Below are 19,808 nucleotides of genomic sequence, written 5' to 3'. Positions count from 1 at the left end.
CATCCAAGTGCTGGGTTCTGCACATCGGCCACAACAACCCCATGCAGAGCTACAGGCTGGGGTCAGAGTGGCTGGAGAGCAGCCAGGCAGAGAGGGACCTGGGGGTACTGGTCGATGGTAGGCTGAACATGAGCCTGCAGTGTGCCCAGGCAGCCAGGAGGGCCAATGGCATCCTGGCCTGCATCAGGAACAGTGTGGCCAGCAGGAGCAGGGAGGTCATTCTGCCCCTGTACACTGCACTGGTTAGGCCACACCTCGAGTACTGTGTCCAGTTCTGGGCCCCTCAGTTTAGGAAGGAGGTTGACTTGCTGGAACAAGTCCAGAGAAGGGCAACGAAGTTGGTGAGGGGTTTGGAACACAAGCCCTATGAGGAGAGGCTGAGGGAGCTGGGATTGCTTAGCCTGGAGAAGAGGCGACTCAGGGGTGACCTTATCACTCTCTACAACTACCTGAAGGTAGGTTGTAGACAGGTGGATGTTGGTCTCTTCTCCCAGGCAGCCAGCACCAGAACAAGAGAACACAGTCTCAGGCTGCGCCAGGGGAGGTTTAGGCTGGATGTTAGGAAGAAGTTCTATACAGAAAGAGTGATTGCCCATTGGAATGGGCTGCCCGGGGAGATGGTGGAGTCGCCGTCATTGGAGGTGTTGAGGAGGAGACTTGATGGGGTGCTTGGTGCCATGGGTTAGTTGTTTGGGTGGGTTGGATTGGTTGATGGGTTGGACACGATGATCTTGAAGGTCTCTTCCAACCTGGTTTGGTTTATTCTAAATAAAGGTTTGGTTTATTTTATATTTGTCTGCATGTTTGTGTAAGAGTTACTTTACCTTTAGGTGAGGCTGAACTAGCTTCAGGATCTGATGTAAATGGGAGCACAGAATCGTTTGAGATAGTAATAGAAGAAACCTCAATGGATTCTGCAGCCAAGCAAAGCCTTGAAGGTAAAAGCATGACAAAGGGCTTGTACTAAACGTTTTCATTCCAGTGAGATATCTTATTTCAAAGTATCTTGAACATACTGTTGTTTGATAGTTGTCACAAGTACACTGCTAATTGTCCTTTCTCCTTCAAATTGATGTTTCCTTAAATCTTTAAGAAGTTCAGTAAAGGAACTGTCTTAAAAGCTATGAGCAATTCAGTTGATCCAGTCCTGAGGTAACTCATTCTGGAGGTAATATTCTTGTGTTGTCTTTTCTTAAAATTTGGTTGTCTCCTGACTTTCTTTCTGTAGCACCCACAACAGAACTGGAATGGGTTCCCTTGGAATTATGCTTTGGTATTCCACTCTTCAGCTCGGAGTTGAATCAGAAGGTCTGCCGGAAAATTGCCACTCATGGACTATGTAGAAAAGAAAGGTGAGCTGTAATTTGTCAGCTACAGGTTTGACAGGTGGTCTGTATCACAGTATAACTTAGGTTGGAAAGGACCTCGAGGATCATCGAGTCCAACCTATCAACACAGACCCCATGACTAGACCATGGCACTAAGTGCCACGTCCAATCTCTCTTTGAACACCTCCAGGGATGGTGACTCCACCACCTCCCTGGGCAGCACATTCCAATGATGAATGACTCACTCGGTGAAGAACTTCCTCCTCACCTCGAGTCTAAACCTCCCCTGGTGCAGCTTGAGACTGTGTCCTCTTGTTCTAATGCTGGTTGCCTGGGAGAAGAGACCAACCCCTTCCCGGCCACAACCACCCCTCAGGTAGTTGTAGAGGGCAATAAGGTCTCCCCTGAGCCTCCTCTTCTCCAGGCTAAACAATCCCAGCTCCCTCAGCCTCTCCTCATAGGGCTTGTGTTCAAGGCCTCTCCCCAGCCTTGTTGCCCAAACAACCAGCCTTGTTGCCCTTTTCTGAATACCTCCAGGGACAGGGACTCCACCACCTCCCTGGGCAGCACATTCCAGGGGCAAATTACTCTTTCTGGGAAGAACTCCAGCTTAAACTTCCCCTGGTGCAGCTTGAGACTGTGTCCTCTTGTTCTGGTGCTGGTTGCCTGGGAGAAGAGACCAACCTCCACCTGGCTACAACCTCCTTTCAGGTAGTTGTAGAGAGCAATAAGATCTGCCCTGAGCCTTCTCATAGCAGTATCTCTAGGGGGCCTATAAGAAAGCTGTGGAAGGGCTTTTCAGGGTGTCAGGAAGTGTTAGGACTGGAGAGGAATTCTAAAGAAACCTAGAAATGGTTAGATTCAGATGGGATGTTAGGAAGAAGTTGTCCCCCATGAGAGTGGTGAAGCACTGGCACAGGTTGCCCAGAAGTAGCATTTTGCTGACTAGAGTCAGGAGCAGATGAGTTGAGCACCTCTTCAGTGATGCCAAATACGATCAAGCTTTCTGTCTGAAGGCTTTTGCCACATTGTGAGCCAATTACTGTGGTGGTGGTGTTTTACTAGTAAAAAATGATGCACCTTTGACATATCTTCTCCCTTGTTTTTTGACAGCCTTCAAAAACTCTTACATTCCAGCAGAAAGCTGTCTCTTCAGGTCCTTAATTTTGTTCACTCATTCCAGGTAAGGAGCAATAATCCACATGTGAGTCATTCTGTAGGGTCATTCCTTTTCACACTCCTGCTTGTCATTCTTGGGTCTATGGAAGCATGCATGGTTTATATGCTTTTTCTTCAAATGGTGAATAGAATAGAATAGAATAGACCAGGTTGGAAGAGACCTTCAAGATCATTACATCCAACCTATCATCCAGCACCACCTAATCAACTAACCCATGCAACCAAGCACCCTGTCACATCTCCTCCTGAACACCTCCAGTGATGGCAACTCCACCACCTCCCCAGGCAGCCCATTCCAATGGGCAATCACTCTCTCTGTGTAAAACTTCCTCCTGACCTCCAGCCTGAACCTCCCCTGGTGCAGCCTGAGACTGTGTCCTCTTGTTCTGGTGCTGGCTGCCTGGGAGAAGAGACCAACCTCTGCCTGTCTACAACTGCCCTTCAGGTAGTTGTAGAGAGCAATAAGGTCACCCCTGAGTCTCCTCTTCTCCAGGCTAAGCAGCCCCAGCTCCCTCAGCCTCTCCTCATAGGGCTTGTGTTCCAAGCCTCTCACCAGCTTTGCTGCCCTTATCTGGATACGCCCCAGCAAGTCAACCTCCTTCCTAAACTGAGGGGCCCAGAACTGGACACAGTACTCGAGGTGTGGCCTAACCAGTGCAGTGTACAGGGGCAGAATGACCTCCCTGCTCCTGCTGGCCACACTGTTCTTGATGCAGGCCAGGATGCATTGGCCCTCCTGGCTGCCTGGGCACACTGCATGCTCAGGTTCAGCCTACCATCAACCAGCACCCCCAGGTCCCTCTCTGCCTGGCCACTCTCCAGCCACTCTGACCCCAGCCTGTAGCACTGCATGGGGTTGTTGTGGCCAATGTGCAGCATACACTCTAAACCTCACATTTTACTGGTAGCAAAAAGTGAGCATATCCCTATCCCTTACTTGATGTTTGTCTCTCAACTTCCATGGCTGCATCTTGTGTGGATGCTTTTTGTGGGATTTGCACAACCAAGTTGTTCCTCACTCCGGTTGTACAAAGTCTACTTTGCTGATTGCTTTGTTGCTTCTTAGGTACCTTAGAGAGACTTGCAGCCAACCACGGATATCATAGTATCAGTCAGGGTTGGAAGGGACCACAAGGATCATCTAGTTCCAACCCCCCTGCCATGGGCAGGGACACCTCACATTAGATCATCCTGGCCAGAGCCTTGTCCAGCCTGCTCTTAAACACCTCCAGGGATGGGGCCTCGACCACCTCCCTGGACAACCCATTCCAGGGCTTCACCACTCTCATGGGGAAGAACTTCCTCCTCACATCTAGCCTGAATCTCCCCACCTCCAGCTTCATTCCATTCCCCCTAGTCCTATCACTACCTGAGATCCTGAGAAGTCCTTCCCCAGCCTTCCTGTAGGCCCCCTTCAGATACTGGAAGGCCACAATGAGGTCACCTCGGAGCCTTCTCTTCTGCAGACTGAACAGCCCCAACTCCTTCAGTCTGTCCTCATAGGAGAGGTGCTCCAGCCCTCTGATCATCCTTGTGGCCCTTCTCTGGACACGTTCCAGCACCTCCACATCCCTCTTGTAATAGGGGCTCCAGAACTGGACACAGTACTCCAGGTGGGGTCTCATCTTTAGAAATTTTATTTGCACCTCAAATCAACTGTGTTCCCTTAGGGGGAAAAATCAAATACATGTATTTCACACCAGTTAACTTTCTGCATTTGTCCTAAGCTCTTCTAGAAGTTGGTACTGAATGTGTATAAATACGTAAAACTGCACGCTCTGGGAGGACTTTAAGAGCATAGATAGACAATAGAGGCCTTGGGTAGCAAGGATGGAGGAATTCCAGGTCTGCAGCCTGCTATAATTTTGCATGGAATAATATGCTAGCAAGGCATGTCCATGTGTAAGGTGGAATCTGTAGCTGCTTGTGCCTTACATTATTTTTCTCTAAAATGCCCTTTTCAGTAAGGTAAGGAACTTGCAGATTGCTTAACCAGGTAGTGTTATGGATGATCTGATTGTGAAACTGCCCCCTCATGAGAATATTGATATTCCCAGTAGATTTGAAACCATCTGTCAAACAACATCAAGTGACCTTATCTCTTGATGTTATCTCTTATCTGTCCTTATCTCTTGATGCTATCGCTGACATAGACTTTTCCTGATGATAGTCAGAGAGGGAAGAAAAAAACCAAACACAAAAGGTGCTGAAGTGCTTTTGTTTTTTCAAGATGAGAAACACAAACTTATGGGAGATACAAACTGCTCAAAATGTGGTCATCAGTGTCTGCAAATATTCATACACCTCTAAGCAGACTATGAGATAAACAGCAGTACAGTAGCTGTTCTAAAGAGTTTCATAGCTTTACTTTCATTTTGCTGGGTCTTTTCCTTCAGTTTTAAGCCTTGATCTTCCCTGGAGGTTTATTGGAAACCAAATAATGTGTGCACAGATGCATTTGAGGCATCTGTATGCTTACTTCATGCTTCCCCCTTGTTTATTCCATGTTTCCTGCCATAATGATTTGGTATTGATTGGATTAGAGTGGCACACTTCAGAGACACTAAGTGTATTTGCCTATCAGACTAGGCTTGTCCTGTTTTGCTTGTTAAATCTCTCATTGTTTGTCTTGGGCTTTAAGACATTATATTTTTTTTTCCCTTCCTTTTGCTTTTAGGAAGGTCTGTCAACACTGGATCAGCTCCATGATGCTGGCTCTTCAAGTTCACTTTTGCAGCCCATTTCTGCAGATATGGGTGTTCCACTTCCTGCCAAGAATCTCATGTTCAAAGAAGGTGTATTGTCTGAATGGAACGGACGCTCCCCTTCCTCAGTTTATTTCAACCACACCTAAGGAGCCAGTCAAACAGGAATTCCAGTGCATTGATCACTAAAATGCCTTTCTTCTATTATGGTTAATTCCTAGTGCCAACCACTAAGAAGTGTACTGCTGCTGCAGCATAACCCATATAAAAGTAGTGTTACAAACTGTGTTGTGTTGCAGTATTGGGGGAGTGCTTAAACCGTCTAGAACTTGTTACTCATTACTGCGTATCTTGCTGCAACAGAGAGCTTTTTAGCTGTCAGCACTCTTTTTACCTTGAGACAATCTTTCTTTTGTAACTAAACATGCCCTTTCTAGGCTTTCTGATGATTGTTAAATTTCTATCTGTCACCACAAGATTGCAATAGTAGTTTTCTATGTTCGTTATTCAGACATAAATTCTGTTTAGTTTTGTACTGTATTACTGGAAACCTTTCTGCATAAAGGTAAAGAGATTTGGCTCTTCCTCTGCAAGCTCAGTGATACCAACTGTTGAAAAAGAAATAGTATCATGGTGATATTGGGGCATTAAGAATTGTCCAGGTCTGTAGCTCAGCTTAACAGTGGGGCCTTGTGCAATGGAGTGAGGTTTGATGCTTACAGTCGGTGCAGACTCAAAGGCCTGGTGATAATTTAAGGTCACGTTTGCGGACGAGTGGTGCACTCACATTTCTGGCAGAATTTGATGGAGGAGTGGAATTGTGGAAGGGCTAAAGTGGTTGGTTCTGTTCAAGGAGTTCTTCATAATAATGGGTTTATCTTGCTCTTTGTAACAAACTGTGAGTGTCTGAGATTTGATCACACCGGGAGTCAGTCCCTCGTTGGTATTTAAAGCCAGCGATGATTGCTGTGGGAAAACTACTGATGTCATAAGTTGAGTTTGAGGTAGATAACTGTATCTGTCCTGTTTAATGTTTGAAAGAACAGAGCTCTTAATTTTTCACAGGACTGTCATTAGATAACAGCAGAGGATATGTAGGCAGAGCCTCTGTTTTCCTTGAGCCATCAGCTGCTGATTTTGACAAACATTAACAGTGAGCTGTTTAATCTAAAAGCATTTTCTGGCTCTGTTTGTAGGGATGATTTGATGTAGTGTGATTCCACTTTGTTTATATTGGGCATTAGCCACTTTCTTTGCCAGCTTAAAAGACTGTCTCATTTAGTTCATGAAGAAAACAAGAGATGTAAAACGCTGAAGACTTCTATCCCAGCTGTCTAAAACACTCTGCCAGCTCTCTTCTTTACTGGAACTGCCTTGGTTTAAATAGTTGTAATTAAAAATCAGAGTTAACCATCCTGTCCTTACTAGCCTACTAACAGAACAAGAATCTGTTGTCAGCATAGATGATGCTGGACAACAGCAGGGAGAAACACAGCAGCGTTTGGTTTTGTGTCCTGTTCTGTATGACTGGGAAGAACCCCAAACATAAGGGAAGTTTGCAAAGGAGAAACCTACTGTGGTAGTGGTGAGATAATGCAGTGGCTTCAGTGACAACTGTGAAAATCCCACTAATCTCTCTTTTCCCTTCCCTTTTTTTCCTTGTTTTATACACATTCCTAAGGGGGAAGTGTAGGACTTATGCTCTAAGAATCTCTGGTACTTCAGTTTGCTCAGTGCTGCTTTTTTTTTTACATCTCTTTTGGTTTGGTTTTGCCAACAGCAGCTGAATTCAGTGATCTGCATAGGTTACATTGGCTATCTATATGAAGTTGATCCTTTACACTACAGTGACTTCTGTACTGGCTGTGCATACTTCCTGTAGCGTTTGTGTTTGGGTTTTATTCTTTCAAATTGCCTTCCCTCCCTCAAAATCAACTGAAGAGGAATTTGATGTCCATCTGCCAGGAGTGGCAGAGGAAACACTTACTGTGATAATTGTTACGTGGAGATTAATAGATCAATATCTAGCACTGTAGGGGATCTAAGCAGTAGGTAATGGCTTACACTTTCAGTACTATAGATGTTACTTCAAGTGCTACAGAGAGCTGTAGTAGATGAGCTAGCTTGGTGTATTGTATTGACTTTTGCCATGCATTGTCTATACTAGAATGTGAAGTGATGGTAGCACAAGTTGTATGGAAGCTTGACAATGGATGACAATGTCTTGTTCTCAGTACCCATTTACTAAAGTGAAGGATGCCCTTTGTTATTAGGCTGTCTGAAGTTTCTGAATAAAAGTAGCCTGCTCTTCAGAGTTGTTTGATACCCATAAATCTTAACAGGTAATGGTGAGAATTCCAGGTACTTTGCAGGTTTTCACAACTCAAGCCACTCGAATTTGGGTGCTTCAAACACTAGTTTAGGAGCTTAAACCTTCAGGTCTGCGTGTCTGAAGTTTACTGAATAGGTTGCAACCAAAGAAGTCCATAAAATACCTGAAACTTGACTGCAGCTCCAGTGCTTGGGATGGTCCAGAGGCTCTATTCAAAGTATGTGACTTTTATTTTAAATATGGTGTTAAAAGACAAAAAGAGAGAGAGAGAGAGAGAGAGAGAGGAAAAAACCCTGAGAGATCTTCCTACCAAACCGATCTATTTTATACTGTATTGCAAATAAAAGCAAATTAAATCAATTCCTATTCTTCAGGTAGTTTTATTGACACATTGTAAAGCTTGTTTTAAATGGCTGTCTCCAGCTGGATTTTTAACTTGCAGAGGAGAGGTTGGCTTTGTGCTGTGGCACAACCCCAGGAGTATTCAGATGGATGTCCCTGAATATGTTCAGGAGCCAGCCAGAAAGTATGTTATGTTTGTTTTCATGGGGTTTTTTTTGATGATGATGACTTATCTCACAGTTCTTTTCCCTCATTGTTCTCAGATTCTCCTTCATTTTTATGTTCAGTGTTCCCAACGGTCTGTATTTTGCAGGTTTTAAAGCACTACTGTAACTGAATACAGTTGCACTCTTCTGGTGTGACACTGTTAATATTATACATTGAATTGTACAGAGTCTGTGTTCAATTAAATTATTGGCACATGTAACAAATGTTTACAAATAAACTGTGGTGTAGGTCAAACCATGTGCAGAATCCTTCACATGCAGTAGTAGTTTTCTTTTGGGGCACAGCACTAAAATGGCATTCTGTTGGTGTAGTGCTTAAGGCTACCAAATGCCATCCAGCTGTCTTTTCCCCTGCAGAAATGCAGGTTTATTAGTGGAACACCCCAGTTTTAGCATGGTCTTTTTCATACTTAATCCCTAGGAAGGATTGAAACCTAGTTTGTGTGGAGCATCTTCTCTCTTGCACCTGGCAAGTCTGGCATTTGATTCCCAAGTAAATTTGGAAGACTACTGAAACTGAGTTTTGTAGCCTTCCTTGCACTCACTGACCTGCACTCATCCTGGCTCATATTTATCATAGTATCAGTCAGGGTTGGAAGGGACCACAAGGATCATCTAGTTCCAACCCCCCTGCCATGGGCAGGGACACCCCACACTAGATCAGGCTGGCCAGAGCCTCATCCAGCCTGCTCTTAAACACCTCCAGGGATAGGGCCTCAACCACCTCCCTGGACAACCCATTCCAGGGCTTCACCACTCTCATGGGGAAGAACTTCCTCCTCACATCCAGCCTGAATCTCCCCACCTCCAGCTTCATTCCATTCCCCCTAGTCCTATCACTACCTGACATCCTGAGAAATATATAGGCTGTCTCTGTGTTTCTGATCTTGTGAATTCCTGAAGAGAGCTCTTCCCCTTGGCACTTGCTTCCAAGGCAGTCTAATAAAACATTCTTAGCTGAATTCCTGTACAGCAGTTTCTGATGTACTCATTTTTGTGGCTAACACAGCTCACTATGTCCTCTCACTCTTCATTGGACCAGCGTTTCTTGACGTCTTCCTAGAGAGCTGATTTTTCACAGCTCTGCAGAGTGTGTCCCAAGGGGGCTGTGTAGATGCCAGTGACAAAGCTGAGAGGTTTCTCCCTCTTTACACACATGATAATATGCCAGAAGGGGGAAGGAAGTACTGCATTTTCATCTTTGTTGAGGATGCAAACCAAATTGCAACTTTTTTTTTCAGCAACTGATTTTTAACTCCCAACCAGTGGTACCACTGTCCTGCTGAGTCTGCAGAAGTGCCAGTTGCTGCTGCCTGAACGGGTTTCAGTCAGGTGGGAAGAGCAGGCAGAGTTTCTCCAGCAGAGAGCAGCCTTGCTTTTCAGAAATGAGTAATGCATTGCAGAGAAGCGCTGCCGTGGCTGCTTCTGCGAGGCTGGGAGTGAGAGGCAGCTACCCAGAAGCTCTTCCTTTTAGCAAAACATACTTTGGTTTTTCTAAACATTCCCCCTCCCCTTCTACCCTTATTCCTGGCTGCATCTCCATCTGCAGGGAGTGGATGACCTTGTGAAGGAGTTGAGTTCCTGAATGCAGCGTCTGGCTTGGCTTCTTGCTTTTACTTCCCCTTTGCAAGTGTTTACAGGACAGAAGTGGCTTTTTGCCAGTGGCTAGTGCTATGCCTGCAGCAGTCGTCCCTAGCTGTCCACCAAAAATCTCAGGAGCATCGGTGTGGTGTGCCTGGCAGCCACATCTCCACCTGGTCAATGGCCTTTTCTCAAAAGGTATTGTTCAAATAGCCCAGCTGCCAATCTGTGTGTGCTTCCTTGCACTCAGCGTGCCCACATCCATAGGGGAAAGACCATAGCTCCTTTTGTGCCTGATAGGGACCCCTGGGCCACTTGAGCAGCACAGCACGAGCAGACATCCCCAAAAGCAGAGTTTCATCCCAATGTCCATCCCCTTTGGACCATCCCCCATCAGCAAAACAAGATTGTGTTCCCTGCTGCTTGCAAGTGGGATGGATGTTGTCTGGCTTGTTGCAAACCCCATCTGGAGGCATGGCCTGATATTTTATGTCATTGTAGCCAGGTGTCCTCTGGGATCTAGGTTATGCTTTGCTTTTTGGTGGGTTAACAGTCGGACATTCAGTCAGGCAATGTTTTCTTGGAGGAGGGAAGAGGAGAAAGGAAGAAATGATTCTTAGTGTGTAGATCTCATTAGATTTTAAGAGAGAAAAAAATGCTCTTAATAGTAAAGAAGAGCACTGGTGGATTTCTTAAAAGATTAGATGATTAATTTAGTTTGATTAAAGGCTATGTGGAGAAAGTTACTGTGAAGGGGAAAAAAATCCCCTTCTGAGATCAGTTGGTGCTGGTGAGATGAATCAATGGAAGGAGTCTGAGCCTGGGGTACCTCTGGGCTCTTAGCAGGGCTGTGGGAAGAGTAGAAATGGATTTTCTTTGTTTTTCATAGAATACCAGGTTGGAAGGGACCTCAAGAATCATCTAGCCCAACTTTTCAGGGCAAGAATATACTTTAAATGAGACAACCCAGCATCCTGTCAAGCCAGGCCTTGAAGCTGTCTAATGTAGGAGAATCCACCACCTCCCTTGAGAGTTTATTCCAATGTCTAGTAGTCTGAATGGTGAAAACAGTTTTTTCTGGCATCCAGACTGAATCTCCCCAGTAGCAACTTGTCTCCATTACCCCTTGTCTTTACTTGAGAAAGCCAAGTCTCATCAGACCACCCACAGCTGGGAGAATATTAAGGATGTTCTACTTAGGAGTCAGCTAGTATGGACTGTTGACAGATTAGGTCCATCACAGAAGTTCCTCATAGAAAGAGTGATTTGCCATTGGAATGTGCTGCCCAGGGAGGTGGTGGAGTCACTATCACTGGAGGTGTTTAGGAAGAGACTGGATGGGGTGCTTGGTGCCATGGTTTAGTTGATTAGATAGTGTTGGATAGTAGGTTGGACTTCATGATCTCAAGGGTCTCTTCCAACCTGGTTAATTCTATTTCTACTCTGCTTTCTACTCTGTGACCCTTCATAAAAAGGGAGTCTCCCACCTCTATATAGCTGCTCTCTGTGTACTTGCACATGGTTATGAGGTCCCATACTATCAAAGCTATGTAGTTCATCATCAGCAGAACAGAACTGGTCCTCTCCTTTCAGTTGGCAACTCAACCTGTGAGACAGCAGTGAAGCCACTGTATGATCACCAGCCCCTGACGATCAGTGCCAGCTACTCCACACAGAGAAAGCCTTGGTGGATCTAGAGGTGCAAACACATGTTCCTGCATGTAAGGGACACCAAGAAGTATGGCTGACGAAAGAAGGAAAACACATTATTTCACTTTTCTAATGCAGCAGAGCTGAGGAGGAAAACAAACTGACTTTATTGTGTTTTTAACTGTAGTTGTTTCAACAGAACTGCTTGAATAGTTTGTACAGAATTCTATCACAAAGACAAAAACTGAGATGCAAAGGAAGAGCAGAAACTCATTTATATGGCCCCAATTAGAAGTGAGCATATTGTCTGGCTTCAGACCCCTGTGGATTATTATTATGGCTGGAAGTTGAGGCATAGGAAGTTCCATGTAAACATGAGGAGAGAGTTTAGGCTCAAGGTGAGGTCTCTTCTCCCAGGCAACCTGCACCAGAACAAGAGGACACAGTCTCAAGCTGCACCAGGGGAAGTTTAGGCTGGAGGTGAGGAGAAAGTTCTTCACTGAGAGAGTTATTTGCCATTGGAATGTGCTGCCCAGGGAGGTGGTGGAGTCCCCGTCCCTGGAGGTGTTCAAGAGGAGAATGGATGTGGCACTTGGTGCCATGGTCTAATCATGAGGTCTGTGGTGACAGGTTGGACTTGATGATCTTTGAGGTCTCTTCCAACCTTGATGATACTGTGATACATTATGTCACTCAAACCCTTCCTCAAAACCATAGTGGTGCTGTTCAAACTAATAATGATAACCATAAAATGAAAGCGAGCCACACCTTTTGGTTACTCTCATGTAAACTCTCTAATCAACTTGCCTTCTCTGGGACTGAGGAAATATTAGTGAGTAAACACTTATGAGTCACTGTGGTTTCTAGAAGCCACCTGTCTGGGAAGCAAGAAAGTGCCCAGGCTCATAGAATCATGAAATTGTTGGGCTTGGAAGGGACCTCAAGGATCATCTAGTTCCAATCCCCCTGCCATGGCCAGGGACACCTCACACTAGATCAGGTTGCTCAGAGCCACATCCAGCCTGGCCTCAAAAACCTCCAGGGATGAGGAGTAGAAATTGTATTAGTGCAGCAGAAGGAGTAGAAATTGTATTAGTGCAGCAGAAGGAGTAGAAATTGTATTAGTGCAGCTCAAGGAGTAGAAATTGTATTAGCTCAGCAAAGACCTGGACTTCATGAAGCCCCGTGGAAGGAAATGCCCACCCCATTTTGGCATTGCAGCACAACATCAGGCTGTTGTTGTTTCTGGAGCTGTGTTTTATGAGCCAAAATGCCTCCTGAGTCATAAGCTGGTGCCACCTGAGCACAGCAGGATAACACACTCACGGCAGCAGGAGGGAAAACTGTCTCTGTAAAGAAGCATTATGAGCCAAAACCACAGAGTTTTGAGAGGCTTCGTTAAGCAGCTAACCATGTTTGCACGCTTCAGTGTTTTGAGAAACCTTATCTAGACTAAGAGTCATGGATATAATGAAGTGTTTAAACAGCCTCACCCTACTGTGGCAGATATCTTGTAGATTAATCATAAACACTGGCAGAATCCTTATGGCAGCCAAGGGTGGAAGAGTGGTGTGTCTTGCCAGTGCTGGAGGAGTTGCCGAAGGCCAGCTCGACGTTGGACATCAGGAAAGTGTAGGAGATGGAAGTTAAAAAGCCAAGGTAATATCTCTTCTATTCCCCCCCCCCCCCAATTTTTTTTTTTGCTGGCAGTGAAAATGTAAGACATTCTGCAGTGAGAAAAATTAGATTAAGAAATACATGAAGACTTAAGGGTGTTAATATTATTTTTATACGTTGAAAGCCTTTAAGGGAATATCATTAATTGTACTGAACTGCACATGGGAGGAGAGGAAGGTCTTGTGTCTTTAGGGGCTTTTTTTCCTATCTACTGGGTTTTTAACAGTTTAGTGCCTTCAGGATTACCCTGCTTTATACTTGGTGTACATCAACCCAGCAGTGCAAGTAAGAGAGCATAGTTCAGTCAGGGCACCCTGGTCCAGGGCTTTTGGGGCTCAAATGCACAAGAGCAGTTTCCATGGCTGCGTTAGTTGGTCTGACATAACCAGAATGTCTCCCTGTAGTTTTGTGATTCTGCCTTAAGTATGGGCAAACAGCATGCCATGGCTGCCCAGGGAGGTGGTGGAGTCGCTGTCCCTGGAGGTGTTCAAGAGGGGATTGGACGTGGCACTTGGTGCCATGGTCTGGTCATGAGGTCTGTGGTGACAGGTTGGACTTGATGATCTTTGAGGTCTCTTCCAACCTTAGTGATACTGTGATAGGTAGATGCATTCATGTCCCACTTGACTCAGTGAGAACTTCTGTTGACTTCAACAGGATGCATCTAAGGGCAAAATGAAACACATATCTTCCAATGCTTAGGTGGGGTAGCTGGAAACAACCTTCTTTTCCTGAATTCAATCCACTTCAGGAGTTGAGGATTAGGTCTAATTTGTGAGGTGCTTGTTTTACATAAGGAAAGGATCCTGGGGTTTTGATGAAGGAGAACAAAAGGGATGTAAGGGTGTATGAGTGTATACAGATGTATATCACAGTATCACCAAGGTTGGAAGAGACCTCGAGGATCATCGAGTCCAACCTGTCACCACAGACCTCATGACTAGGGAGGTAGGACCCTGTTGCCCAGTGTGAATACTCCTGCCCACTGCAGGTATATGCATATATCCATGTTTGTTTGTGTATTTCCATTTACACTAAGATTATTTAAAGAGGCTATCCTGCTTGTGGTGTATTTTCTTGTTTCCACCTTCTTTTGCAGTAGAGCTGAATGTTACCCTAGCAAACAAATTTTCTGCTGGCTGTGGTGGACCAAACCCAGAAATTTTTATGACTTTTGTGACATCTCTGCAGACTCAGAGATGTGGAACTAAGACCAAAGCTTTGCCAACGTGCTTGGAGGATTTGCCTGAGAATTTACTGGAAATTAATATATATAAATAGTAAAGAAGTGGTAGTGTTTAGATCAATTTAATCTAGTGATTTTAATGTGTGTCTGCCTTAAATTCCAGGACAGCTGCACAAGGTTTTGTGTGTTTTGTTTCAGTAGTTTGCTTCAGTGTGTTTTGTTTCAGTAGTTTGCTTCAGTGTGTTTTGTTTCAGTAGTTTGCTCCTGTGTGTTTTGTTTCAATGGTTTGCTCCTGTGTGTTTTGTTTCTGTAGTTTGCTTCTGTGTGTTTTGTTTCAGTACTTTGCTTCCTTCACTGAAACAGTTTAAAACCATCAGCCTGGCAACTAATCTAACATTAGATACATTTGTCTGTTTCTTATGCTGAAAAGGATTCGCTCTGCTGAGAGAGCTGCTCAGTTTTGGAGTCCGAGTCATTTACTGTTCTATGGGCCTGATCGTGTAGACAACTGAAATCTCCATCACATCAGACTGTCCACCACAGAGTTGCCAGGCTCAGGTGTTTAAAAATTGCCTCTAACCAGTTTATTAGCTTTGGTATTTGTGACTGTCTGTAAGTACTCAGGGAATGTGCAATCCCTTTTTCTCCTGCATTGTACCTCGGGTTAATATATTGCTCTCTACAACTACCTGAACGGAGGTTGTAGCCAGGAAAGGGTTGGTCTCTTCTCCCAGGCAACCAGCACCAGAAGAAGAGGACACAGTCTCAAGCTGCACCAGGGGAAGTTTAGGCTCGAGGGGAGGAAAATGTTCTTCACAGAGAGAGTTGTTAGCCATTGGAATGTGCTGCCCAGGGAGGTGGTGGAGTCACCATCCCTGGAGGTGTTCAAGGACGTGGCACTTGGTGCCATGGTTTAGTAGTCATGAGGTATTGGGTGACAGGTTGGACTTGATGATCTTTGAGGTCTTTTCCAACCATATTCATTCTATGATTCTATGATTCTAGGTACCACTGCTGAAGGAAAGGTAAGGGGAGAATCCCCTGGTGAGCTCCCTGGGGAGTATTTTGCTCACATCAGTTCTGTGCCTAGTGGCACAATCTAGTTCTTGCATGTGAGCATGAAATGAACATCTGCCAGGGCTCTGGGGCACTGGTGTGTTTAGCTGTATCATGATGGCATTTGGCATCTTGGGGCTTTGTTGCTCAGATCAGGTTGGTCTCTACTGACTTGGTTGCCTATGTCTAAGCATGGGATTCGCATGTGTGTATCTGCAGTTTGGCTCAAGCCAGCAACTCCCCAGTTCCCATGTGTGAAAATCCTGGCACATGAAAAACCTGAGAGTTCAGATTTAGATCTCTCAGTCATTGATCAAGATGCCCTTCATTCATAGCAAGCTGTGAGCTATGGACACAAGTTTTGCTTACTAGGAAAGGCAAAATCCATCCTGAGGGAAGGATCACCTGTCTGTGTAGGAGCAGCTCCTGGTGTTAAGCCTGTAAATGCAGTGGGAAACCTCCTGCTGCTGGTTTTGCACCTGAAATGTGGTGGCTTGTAAAGCCTAGAAAGTACTCTCAACCAAGAAAGAAATATTAATCAATGGCAGTCTGAAGAATGTAGAGCAATTACCTCCAGAACATTTGTTGTTTCTTTCAAAGGTGCATTAATTACAGCCACCTTCTTCTTTCCTTGTCATGTGCCCTGAATCCTTTTTCCTGGCGTTTTCATGGGCCAGGGTGATGTACAGGTACTGGAGAGGAAGTCTGTGCCTCTAGCAGGTGACCTGTGAAGCCTGAGGCAGCAAGGGTCTCTGCAGATGGGGAAAGCTGCCCTGAGAGAAAGGGATCTCCTCCATCCCTCTTCCCCCTCAGGAATATAGGAAAACATCTGTGATCTGCTGTGACTTCCAGCAACTTGCTGCACATGCAGTGGCAATGAAACACTCCCTGCCAATGATGAAACTGCTGCTCATTCAGCCAAGACATTCCTGTTTTTCCTGACTCTGTGAGGCCGACATCCACCTGGATATGTTTCTGTGTGATCTGGTATAGGTGATCCTACTCTGGTGGGGTGTCTTGGTCCAGAGAGGGAAAGAGACTCAGTTCTTTTGAATATTCCTGTGGTATGAAATTAGAGGCACAAACGAAGCCAAAATATCAACAGCTGGACTATTTATTACACAAATAAAGTGGATGGATCAGAAGGAAAGAGAGAGAGAATAGAGTGAGAGAGAGAATAGGGAGAGAGAAGAGGAAAGGTGTTATATTACCACACCCCTCACCCCCCAAGACAGTTTGGGTCTGTGGAGGAAGGGTGCTGCAGCTTTGGCTGTAGAGCGGTCATTGCTGTCCTCTGAGCAGCCTCTTCAGCTCCATGAGTGTAGCAGGCAGAACTTAGGACACAGAGAGAGGGTTCCTCTTGGTCTGCTTCTTCCAGGCTACATGGTGATGTCTCTGTCATTTTTTTCTCTCCTGGTATTCTCTCTGTTTTTCTTCAGAGCTGCATTGCCCAGGTCTTTTCCTTCCCTCCCCTCGTGTTTTCCTTCTCAGCGGCATTGTTTCAGGTGTTTTCCTTCCTCCAAGCCAGTAGTTGCTCAGATCTTTTACAAACAGTTTTTAGGTATGTATATTCCAGATGGTATCCATAGCAGTGGCCTCTGCCCATTTCCAGGCCAGCTGCAGTCTGGTGAGCAATCGTTATTTATGCACCCTCCCAAGAGTCATTCCAGTGGCTCTGCCCAACACATATCAGCTTTTGTCTGGGCAAGCATCAAAGGTGATTTTATCTTTGTTGTGTCACATCCAAAGAGACAAGATTTAGTGTCTCACATGGGGGAGCTTGGACTAGCTGATCTTTCAAGGTCCTTTCCAAGCCCTAACATTCTGTGATTCTGTGACATTCAGGTCTTGCTCCTAAAGTTGCTATCAGTGTCACTGAATAATGTCCCTTGACTACAGTGAACTGCATGGATAGAAAAGATGACTGTTGGAAAGATCTTTGTATGGGACTTGGAAAATATACATTGAGTCCTGTGTGTAACACCAGCCTTGATTTCCTGCCTGCAATGCACACGTGCTGCACATACTTTGGAGTTCTGCTTAATTGGCTGTAATGCATCACCCTTTTCTAGTATATTTTGCATGACTTACAAAGCCCATCATATATATTCCATGGGGACAGGGACTGCAGGTATCTCCATTCATGCCGAAATCTTGCTACTCACAGGACACCACTCAGCCCTTTTTATTCCCCGAGGATGCCCATAATGACCCGAGAGGGCTTCAAAGAGGCACCACCAGGTGGCATTGGAGGACCAAAGCACTGGTGGGACAGCGGTGCTGCAATGACACTTCTCCAGCATGACAGGGTGACAGATAATTCCACTTTGGAGTGGGGAGATTTGCTGGCTCCAACCATCAGTGGAAAAAAACCTCACACTGCTGTCTCCCCTTTACTGACCCAGAGAAATGCTGGCATCCAGTTACTTGTGTAGTGCCCTGAGGTAGAGCTTAATCGATCATGCTCGTTAAAAATAATGACCTGTGCACCACGTGGGAGTCAGTGCAAGGGCAGGAAAAACCTTACATTTCAACTCCTCAAGTGAAATCCCCAGGATCTTACAAAAACATCCCTTTTTATGCCTGAAAACACTCCACAGGATCTCTCAGGCTTTGAATTCTCTTTCTTTCTCATTAAGGAAGTGATATAGATATAGATATAGGTGGTATAGATAGAGATGTAGATACAGAGATTTTTGTTGTTGTGGTTGTTCCAACACCCTCTTGCTTAGGCTTGCCACATGGGAGTGGGATTAATGTGAACATATGTAGATGTCTCAAATGTCTAGACTCCCTTCCCAGATGATGGGGAGGAATTGACACTTCTGGTGCCTGATTCATGTAGATGCATTTCTGATTTGCAAGGCTCCAGGGAGACCTTCTAAAAAGCATCCTTTCAATATATGAAGGCCACTTATAAAGAGATGGAGAGACACTTTTAACCAGGGACTCTGGTTGCAGGACAAGAAGCAACAGTTTTAAACTGAAAGATGGCAAGTTAAGACTGAATTAAAGGAAGTAATTTTTTATGAAGGGAGTGGTGAGACACTGGAACTGATTGCCCAGTAAAGCTGTGTATTCCTCATGATTGGCAGTGCTCAAGCTCAGGTTGGATGGGTCTTTGATCAATCTGATCCTGGGGGTGTTTAAGAGCAGGCTGGATGAGGCTCTGGCCAGCCTGATCTAGTGTGGGGTGTCCCTGCCCATGGCAGGGGGGTTGGAACTAGATGATCCTTGTGGTCCCTTCCAACCCTGAATGAAACTATGAAACTATGAAACTATGTCCCTGCTCATGGCAGAGAGGTTGGGCTAGAGGATTTTCCAAGGTCTCTTCCAACCGCCAACCCCTCTATGGTTCTGTGATTCTATGAATAGGATATTAGCTGTTACTTTGTATGTTTATACTAAAGGGGACATATTAGGCATAGCTCCAGCGATTTTTCTTCCTAGATTAATTTATATCTTATTTTCTGTTTGTTTGAGTTTCTTTTTAAGTATTTGCAGTAAAATATGAAAGACCTTTGAAGCACAGGGGTTCATTGCAAAGTTTTATTTGGAGACAGGCTCCTCACCAGACTGTGCAAAGAGCTACTTTTGACTAGCCACTTTCATCTCTTGTACTAACAATGTTTGTGGCAATTGCTGGCGCTTGGCTGCTTTCAAATACCTTGGGAAACACTGCAGTAACTAAAAGAGCTTTGTTCAACCAAGTGTGCTTATTGTTGACAAAGTGTGAATCATAGCCCTGAATGGCAAACTCCTCTGAGCTGCACACTGGGACACTGATGAGAAGCAAATATTGAGACTCAGAGATGTTTATTTTAAACACCAATAATGCTCCAGACAAGTTTTACAGCCTTTGTTTGAAGAGCTTACCTCCAACTCCCTTAAAATCAAGGAGCAATATTGATGCATGATGTTATATTGATGACCATAATAAAAGTGAAGAGAGGAGATGTTTGTCTGGGAAACATTGAGGCCCTCTCATCTGAAACTGTTTTTGAATGCAACAAGGCACAACAAGAACAAATTAATGATGGAGGGATAGATTTAAAAAGGAAAGACATCCAACAATGGTGATGAAGGATCCCAGGCACATAAAGAGTGAAAAGTGTCGTCAGCACATGGGCAATGTGAAAATCATTACTTTAATCTCATATATAGGTAGCTGCAAGTAGAGAACTATGTTATGGGCTCAAGAATTGACAGTAGTTTTTGGTAAACCTCTGGGATACCAACCTCCATCCCTTATACTCCATATTTACCAGTCCTTGTGTGTGCCCAACAGGCCTCTTGCTGGTGGACCTTTGTACTCATCTTAGTAAGGTGAGTTTTTGGACGCTGGAATGAAAGAAGGCTCTGTGCCATGTGGAGTGACTTTTGAACTGATCTGTGCCCAGACCCCTTTTTGTTTATGGAAATCAACCTCCCTGGTCTGGTGATAAGTGTTGAAACTTTGTGTCTCCTTGATAGAGAATCTCACCGTGTGTGTGGTGAGCTCAGATGCTGAGCACTTCCCACAGCAAACACTCCGCTTTTGGTCAG

At 45.0% G+C, this 19,808-nt stretch overlaps 2 protein-coding genes and 1 long non-coding RNA gene across 4 annotated transcripts in view; 2 read left to right on the top strand and 1 right to left on the bottom strand.

Moving 5' to 3' along the window:
- FAM91A1 (family with sequence similarity 91 member A1) overlaps positions 1-7,849 on the top strand; it is a 30,641-nt gene extending 22,792 nt beyond the window's left edge. For both annotated transcript variants that reach the window (XM_068158585.1, XM_068158586.1), the window contains exons 21-24: positions 831-938; positions 1,229-1,352; positions 2,442-2,511; positions 5,185-7,849. In XM_068158585.1, coding sequence (XP_068014686.1) covers positions 831-938; positions 1,229-1,352; positions 2,442-2,511; positions 5,185-5,361 — 479 coding nt within the window. In that variant the 3' untranslated portion in view covers positions 5,362-7,849. The remainder of the gene's footprint in view (positions 1-830; positions 939-1,228; positions 1,353-2,441; positions 2,512-5,184) is intronic.
- The window catches only part of LOC137451244 (uncharacterized), a 252,222-nt gene that overhangs the window by 120,271 nt on the left and 112,143 nt on the right, over positions 1-19,808 (bottom strand). The gene's annotated exons all lie outside the window — the stretch shown is intronic.
- LOC137451233 (fer-1-like protein 6) overlaps positions 12,887-19,808 on the top strand; it is a 70,351-nt gene continuing 63,429 nt past the window's right edge. The window contains exon 1 of the mRNA XM_068158583.1: positions 12,887-13,003. Within this exon, the coding sequence (XP_068014684.1) occupies positions 12,984-13,003 (20 nt within the window). The 5' untranslated portion in view covers positions 12,887-12,983. The remainder of the gene's footprint in view (positions 13,004-19,808) is intronic.

Source organism: Melanerpes formicivorus, unplaced genomic scaffold (genome assembly GCF_026170545.1).
Source record: "Melanerpes formicivorus ecotype bairdi unplaced genomic scaffold, bMelFor1.0.p_v2 SCAF_40, whole genome shotgun sequence".
Classification (NCBI taxonomy): Eukaryota; Metazoa; Chordata; class Aves; order Piciformes; family Picidae; genus Melanerpes; species Melanerpes formicivorus.
The sequence above is the reverse complement of the archived record's forward strand: the minus strand, read 5'-3'. Positions and strand labels throughout refer to the sequence as shown.